The following is an 8,585-nucleotide window of genomic DNA, read 5'->3' on the forward strand; positions in this document are numbered from 1 at the left end:
CTTGCGACTGTTGCGAGGCATTTGCGGGGGCCAGTTTGCCCACTTTTGGCCAGGAGCGTAGTTTGAACTATTTTAAAGGAGGCTGAAAACTAAGAGGTCATCCTCGTCTTAGTTTTAATCCTTTATTGCAATCAAAGTTAATTTAAATATACTTTTGAGTTAAATAACAGATGTAATTTTCTAAAAATCCCTCGAGTATTAAATAATTTCTTTTAAATTCTGCATTAAATAATTTTAAAATCTGGATTTCTTACCAAAAATAGTTTTTTTTTTTTCAGTATCCTACCCCCCTTAGCACGCTCATGACCTGTTTGCCTCGTTATGACTTTTGCCAATTTGTTGCTGCTGCTGCTGCCTTGCAATTTTCAGCAGTCAGCCAGCATCTCCTCCCTCGCCCTGCCTTTGTCTCAGTTATATTCGCATTTAAAATGTCTTCAAGTTTTTTGGTCAAAAACTTTTCCCTGATGTTTGCTTTAAATTATTTTTAATGACTTGCCATTTTCGCCAATTTGTTGCGCTTTGTTGCCTGACATAATTGCCAGTGCAATCGATGCCTCAAAATGTTGACAAGTTTCTGCATTCACAATGGGGTTAACTGCATTCCTTAATGCATTCTTAAACTGTCGGGATAACAAATGAACCGACACTGAACACACTGGCAGCAGTCTAAAGGATGATTTCTTGGCTTCGCGTAAATATGCAGGCGGCAGGGCTGGCTTCCTTTTCAATTTGTACAATCCTGTTGCAAATTACGAAGGACGAAGGAGGAAGGACTAAGGCTGGCTGGAAAGATGAAGCCACGGTCTCTTAGAGTTTGCCAGGTAAATTTCTGCTCACATTTTCTACATTAGTCAGCATTAAAAATTTATTTGCTTTGAGTAGATTACACGCACCCACCGCAACACTATGGCGCTGCGGGGGGGCCGTCGGATTTCCTTGGGCGATGGGACAACAAGAAGTAACGGCTTCTAAAGTTTTCCCATCATTTTTTTTTTATATTCTACCATATTCCAAGCTAACCGCATGGCATAAGATAGAGATGTAAGGGATATGGGGAGAATGGGGTAGGGAAGGGCGATGAGGAAGGCAAAAGGGTGGAGAAAAATGCACGCTCCTGGGGCTGGTTTAACTGCCGGAGGGCTGGCAAAACAAATGAGCTGACGGCAAATTAAGTGCAGCTGCCAGTTTCACTTTGCCGCGGCAACTACTTTAAAAGAAACTTAAACTGCGCTTTAAGTTTCCGTTCAAAAGACGCCGCCGAGATCAAAAGTCCTTCTACTTGCCTCTAATGATGTCCGGCTAAGCATAACGAGTGTAGCGTAACTTTAATTTTTATAATTAAATAACTCTCTACTTCAGTTTGCTTCACTTATGGATTGATGTCTTAGAACGGCCTGAGTGTGCCAAATATAAATATATACAAATATAAAGATATAAAAATATATAAAAATATATGGCAATCTAAAGATATGAAGAACAAACATAAATAATTCGATTTAATTATTTTTTTATGAATACGTTGTTCAATTTCTTTCTTTCTTTTTGCAAACACATTCATTTGGGTGGACCAGAAAGTCTAATCAAAAATTTACTATATATTATTAGCTTTCCAATTTTAACCTTGTCAAGTCCACCCTAATACAATACTATGCATATATACAATAATATACGACTGCGAAAAGCTTCTTCGTTTGCTGATAATGTATCTGATAATGAGTAACAAGCTACAAAACCAAAAACTTGATCGAATAGCAGAGGTTCCTCTTTTTTTACTTAAATATATCTAAAAATTATCGGGAAACTATCATGTATTGTGGCTTTCATAAATCATAAAATCTTATATTTAATCTTAAGACATTAATTTCGCTAAACCAATATACCCTAAAATTATAGGGAACTATTTTATTGCCCGTTCAGCAAAGCCTCTCAGAGCCGTAGAGGCAGTATACGGTGATCTCACTGCAAATCGGACGTGTCTAGCCAGATTATACCAGCACGTACTATATAATATATGACGGGCCTCACAGATATCACTCACTTCGACCTGTTTCGCATTCTGGACTATTTAAAGGTGGACTGCGAAAAGAGAAACAAAAATGAACCCTTGGACGCCATTAAATATGCTGACATCTTCAATTTCGCCGGCTCCTGCAGAGGACTTCGTCGCATTGTTAGGTCCTGGTCGAAATCGATGTATGATGAGCTGGAGATTGATCTGCTCCAGGAGGTGCCACACAGCCACCTGATTGTCAAGTTTGATGAAATACACAAATCCCTAAAAAGAGCCACAGTGAAAAAAGTTGATGCCTACCTTGACATTTATATCAGAGCCATGCTAAAGAACCCCCTGCTAAAAACCTTTGAGCTCAGGCACACATCTGGCTCGTATTTCAGTTACCATCAGTATATGTTCGATGAAATCATCCTGGCCATTTGCGGTCAATCTAAGCGAGTAGTGCAGGATAAAGATCGGCTTCCGAAAGTCAAGGAGATCACAGTGAATATAGCAGGCAAGCTCGGTTCAGTCCAAGTAAGCGTTTAGTGGATCTAAAGTTTCTTCACATTGCAGATCATTCGATGAACAATCTCAGTGCTCTTGCAAATACTCGTATTAGCAAGCTAAGTCTAACCGCATCGTTTTCCATCTCGGATCTAAAGGAGTTTTGTGCCAGGAATCCCTCGCTAGTTACCCTGGAAATAAATGCTTTTTGCTTCTCCGATCAGGGACAGCTAAGCCAAATCGTTGGTCACTGTCCAGCACTGAAGAAACTGAAGTTCGTGATCAGCGATAACGCCCGGGATAGGGAATACGTGAATCTGGCGCTCCTGGATAAGCTGCAGCATCTGGAAATTGCCAAACAGTTGGATCAGAAAATGGACTTTGGCTGGGATGAAGACCATAATGTCGAAAACATTGCTCGATTGGGCCTTGAGGAACTTGAGGAAGACTCCAACCTAGAGAACAGTACTCCTCTACTCCTACTCATCCAGGCTCTTTCGGAAAGGAAAAAATCAAAGTTAGTTCAACTCAGGCTAATGTTCAAGGTTAATGACACTGTCGTCCAGGCTATTGCCCAGCTTAGGGGCTTAAGATTGTTGGAGTGCGGCTTTTACGATGCCAAAAGCATAGAGCACCTGAAAGGACACCCAACGCTCAACCGACTGACCATACGCAGCAGGGATCATATAATCACAGATAATGCGGCAGATCTTCTAAGAAAACACATTACTGTGTCGAATTTTTGTACCAAAATGTCCTTAAATCACCGAGGCCACCTTGTTATTGAAACTAATAAGGCTGTACTTTTTAGAAATGTGAGATTAGATCCTCTTCTAAGGCTGGAGAACTTAAAGTCTCTCTGGTTGTCTGATGCCTTATTTCTGGAGATAAACAGAGACCTCCACTTGTTCTTGGAGCTGGGTGTTCAAATCAAAGGTGCTTGCGATATTAGTCTGCAGCACGATTTGCGAGACTTAAAAATGTTATACGACAATGACTGCTTAAAGGAAGAAATACCACTCCCACTGGTCAGAGATCTACGCTCTTTCAAATTGGTCTCTTTGGAACTGCCAAGCTTCCGCTTTATGGAAAGTCTAATAAAATATCACAGAAACTCGCTGCAGGAAATTTTTATTCAAATACCCAACACACTATTTGAACTCCCCAAAAGTCATTACCTCAACGAATCATTGGTTGTGGCCTTGACTTTTTTGAGTAGCCTGCGGAAAGTCTCGTGTGGGTTTCAGGAACTGCAATTTATTAAGCGACTGGCCCAACTGAAAGATTTGGAAGAAATTGATGTGCTTTCTGAGCATGAGGCACAGGAAATACTCTCAAGCTTGGTGCCTATCCTAATTAAATGCAAAAAGCTGGGTACATTTAAAATCAAGGTTCCCATCGACGAAATAAACCAGTCGTTGGTTGAGAGTCTTCAGAGAGCAGTAATGGAACATAGAGATTCCGACAAGCAGGATGAGCTGGAAATCTGCCTAAAGATAACTGAACCAATAACCCCTGAGCAACAGGTATGTTGGATATAAGAAAATAGTAAATATTTCTTTATTTTTAATCTTTTTTAATTACCCATTTATTGCAGGCTCTTATTACAGGCCCATTCAAGCTAATGATATTGAGAACCGAGTCAATTGAAAACGATTATGTATTGAAGTAACTAAATTTTACGAGAATGAGAAAGGCACTCTCTTTTGTTTATAATATTTATTAAAATCAAAATAAACTTGTCTAATCTATTATATAAAAATAAGTCGAGTTTTCTGCGGGGATCAAATAACTCCAGAACGTACGAACATATTTCCACGGTTTTGCATTCGTTGGAAAGGTCTCGGAATTTGTGATTTTATGCAGTAAAGAAAATTCAGGAAAAATTGCAACAGAAAGCGGGAAAATCATTTTTGCATAAAGCGCCAACACTGACACATAGCATGCCATAATTCTCTACTCAGTTTATTTTATGACAAATCGAAATTGTGTTCATTTTTGAGTAAAATAAGTTATTCGTTTCATATCAGTGCAATTGGAAACCAGCATTTGTATTTAGGGTGGTAAGTTGAACTGTGTAAATTATGTGGATTAGAGGTTAAATTAACCGCTCTGCCTATAGTCGAAAATGCCTATAGCACGACGTGTGAACATCGGTCTCCGCACAAGGCATGCAATCCAGCAACAAGTGTATTCACAGAACTTAAGCGAGGAGAGACGAAATGTAGTAAGGGAAAATGCCCGATTGAGACAACGCGTGGGCACACGAAGATCAACTGGTGTGCAGCATCTAAGCGGATCCCAACCAGCGCGGCAGGCTCCTAACAGCAGCCTTCCTCGACATAGCCTTCGACCTCAGGACAAATCTCAAGAATCCTGAGATAGAGGGCTAGAAAATATTCGTTATCCGAAGGTGTCGCGGGTGAGACCGTGCCCCCGGTGTTGCCCATATCCGTTTTGTCCACTGGAGGGTCCCAACAGTTGTCCTCTCAGAGCCCCAGTTCCCTACCAGGGTGTCAGGCCCGGACTACCGGCCGAAATTGGTAAGGCGGATAATCAGCTTACCTTGAAAAAACCCCTTATGGCAATACCACCAACGAGACAGTTTCATCTTTCATCCATTGTCGGAACTTCCTATTTATTGAAACCATCTTTCCGCTATTCAGTTGGTCTCTAAAAGACTTTCGGATAGGGACCACTTAGTTAGTAGTTCTTGGTGATTTTAACATCCCAGGGGCTATTTGGTCCCTAGATAATTCCACAAAAAATGTGGTTTACCAAAGAACACTTCAATTAAACGGATAATTTGCTGAAGGTGGCGTAACGGAGTTCGCCTGGCTTACTAGTTTACAATAATAATTACTTATTTTTGAATACCTAGAGGGTAAGTAACTTAAAAGGTTCATAAATATTAATTGAATCAATTTGCACCTGGCAACTGTGTGACAGGATTGCATCTCCTCTGGAAGAAATTACATAAATTATGCTCATATATACATAGGTATGTACAGACAAACCGGAAAAAGACAAGTAATATTTGCTTAGCGTGTAAGTTTGCATTTTGATTTTTTAACAAGCTTGTCGCTTTCCGAAAATTATTTCTACTTCCTGCTCGGGGAAGGACGACTGTATTTTCCCTTCCGTCCAACTGAATGACAGGTGTTTATTTTCGGGAAATGCAATTGAACGAAATTTCATGACGAAGGCATGGTGTCAGCTGTGCTGCGGCTTAAAACGTAATTAAATAAATTACACTTGGGGGAATGGAATGCCGTCAAGGTACAACTTTATGATTTAATTACAGAAATCATATCACTGAGCATACGTTTGCTTAATATTTAAAAGTATAAATAATTCCCTTATTATAAAAGGAAAACATTTAAAAATGGTGATTTTGGATCTATTATCATAACAATCTCAGACCTTTCATTAATTGTAAATATTAAAATTAGCAAGCTGGCAATCGAAAATTTGCAAATAATTGTGAAATTTAGAATTTTCTCACGTTTTGTAACAGCAACCCTCGCTTGGCTTTGGGCCACTGATTGGCAAGGTTTTGCAATTGCAATTTTTAAGCCAGATACAAATTGAAATTGACATTTAATAGACAACAGCTGGCACTATAGGCACTGTATTGCAGTGTTGAAAGTGCCTGGGGGCTGGCTGGAATGCAATGCAAATTGCGTATACGCCGTGTGTGATGCCAACTAAGCATCGAACAGCCTCTGTTTTATTTACACACTGAAAACTCGTTGATGGGAAGGGACAGGGAGGAAGGGAAACGTCCGGCAGAGACAATGAATGTTAAATTATTTAGGCCGAGTGCATTAGGGCCCCAGTCCTGTCCCACAGACACAAGGACACGCAGACCGTCCGTGTACACATTGGCATAATTTGTCAGCTGTCGGGCAATTTTGTGAGACTGCTGCTAATTAAATATGCCGACATGGCAGTATGTTTATGCAGAGTGAGCAAATCTGCAAAGTAGTTGAGTGCCGTGCAAATAACCCAGCCCAGCCCAGACCCAGACGCAACTTGGCAAATCAAATCGAAAGCCAATCCTGATGCGGATCTGGGCAAACAGTGGCCCAGAAACACACAAAGAACGGCCCAATCAGCCAGGTCACTCAAGTCCACTTTTAATCAGACAATGTCAACGGATGCATTCGTCCGTGAAACCAGATTCTTGTGGCCTTTTCATTTGCCATTAATCCAGGTCTTGGCATGGCCAGAAGGCAGAGAATCGCAAGTGCAGATATACCATAAATATTTGTGTTAATTTCCCTCTCATTAGCAAGGATCCCACTCAAGCCGTGAGCATTCAATAAAGACTTGAAACTGCCGTCGTCGTCGTCGTCGTCGAGGGGAGATATGTTTTCCTGTTTTTCCTCTTTGGCTTTCTCCCCTCTTGGCAACTGATATTTAAATTGGTAACCGAAACCCGGTCATACATCGCATTCTCATCTCCGGCCGGGATAATCTTTATTGTTTCACAGTTCAGTGACACAAATTTGCAATTGCAATTGAATGAATTCTCACATTTCGGCTGCGGGTTTTCCATTCACATGCAGCGATAAGAGCTGAGAGCAAAAAAATGCAGAAATACATGTATTTATATTGAGGCAAAAAAGGCCCACATATGCATATATAGATTTCAGGCCATGGCCTGGCCTATAAAATGCATTCAGCGGCATCCTCAAAAGCCAGATGTACATTTATTATAATCAAGGCTGCAGAGGTCAACTCATGGCACGATATTTATTTAAGGCATACATCGAAAGTTTATTAAAATACATTATAGCAGAAAAAAGAGCAGCGCTAATTATGCATTTAATGCGAAAAAATATCATCCCTCAAGCCAGGCATAAATATTTGTGCACTTAATTACAAAATGCATTGCGAAGAATTATGAACTCGAATTTATCGGTTCGCTGACTTTCGGCGCATCAATTCAGCCGTTAAAGTCGGCAAGTTAACTCTATATTATTTTAATTATTTACATTTTGTAAAAGTGAATATATAATGGGAAACTGAAAAAACTGTTGACAGATAATGCTGGGGATTTGTCTCATATTTTTACGCTCTGTTTGCCTTTATTATTGTAAGCTCAAAGATGCACATATAGACTATGTAAGGGTTATTATTATAAACGTTATTATTTCAAATTACACAGAAAATAAAATAACAAAGGAGGCATTCTTTAGTTATAACTTATTAAAGAATTTAAGGTTAATACAAAATCCTGCCAATATGTCTACTTTTCATCAACAAAAATCCTTTAAATATATATATTCTTTGAAATTTATTTAGCAAACTACTTAAAACTCAGATGAAACTCTTAGACTAATCAATTTGTAGCCAAAAACGACAGGTTATGTACACCCTCAGCTACCTCTGCGACGTGATGGTTATTTTATCTTTGGGAACCCTTCACAGGACATTCAATTAAACCGTTCGCTCCGGGTCCGATTGGCCCGTTAGCCCGCCTTGCCAATTATGTACCTTTCTGCGCAACCAATTAGCCATTTTGTGCAGACTCGCAGGTGGGGAGGGGATACAGCATCGGATACCCCTGGAAGTGTGTCTGAAACTTCAAACCGCCACTTTGAGCGAGCGCAGGAGGGAGAGGGACTGGTTGGTGATGCCTTTGGCCGTAAACCAATTATTCGAGGTCCCCGAAGGAAGCCTCGTGTCGCCCTTGTCAATTAATTGGATTATTTATGTGTATTTTGATGGGAACAAAACGCAATCACTTTGCACGTGTGTGACAGAGTCCCCTGGCCTGGGGAAATTCGCCAACGCAAGTCTGTCAAACGAAATTCATGTAATATAAATACCACATTAATCCCCGGAATGTTTCTGGCTCCTGAAAACAAATCTTTGTTCCACGAAATAGGTCAATTATTTGCCGAACAGCTGTTTTATGCCTCGATAAGCAAGGCCATTGAGTTAATGAGAGAGAAAAGTGCACATTAATGCATTTTTCAGCCTATTTGCATACATTAATAATAGGTAAAATTAAGCATATGCAATGGCTTTTTAAGTATCAGGAATAAAATGTTAAAAAAAAAAACTAGATGGAGGT

The 8,585-nt window shown here is 40.0% G+C and overlaps 1 protein-coding gene across 1 annotated transcript; it reads left to right on the top strand.

Moving 5' to 3' along the window:
* Positions 1-2,011: 2,011 nt before the first annotated feature.
* LOC108070376 (uncharacterized) lies at positions 2,012-4,246 on the top strand. Its single transcript, XM_070285924.1, has 3 exons — positions 2,012-2,510; positions 2,570-4,026; positions 4,098-4,246. Exons 1-3 carry the CDS (start codon positions 2,012-2,014, stop codon positions 4,170-4,172), a joined length of 2,031 nt encoding a protein of 676 aa, XP_070142025.1. The 3' UTR covers positions 4,173-4,246.
* Positions 4,247-8,585: the final 4,339 nt, after the last annotated feature.

Source organism: Drosophila kikkawai, chromosome 3L, assembly GCF_030179895.1.
Source record: "Drosophila kikkawai strain 14028-0561.14 chromosome 3L, DkikHiC1v2, whole genome shotgun sequence".
NCBI lineage: Eukaryota > Metazoa > Arthropoda > Insecta > Diptera > Drosophilidae > Drosophila > Drosophila kikkawai.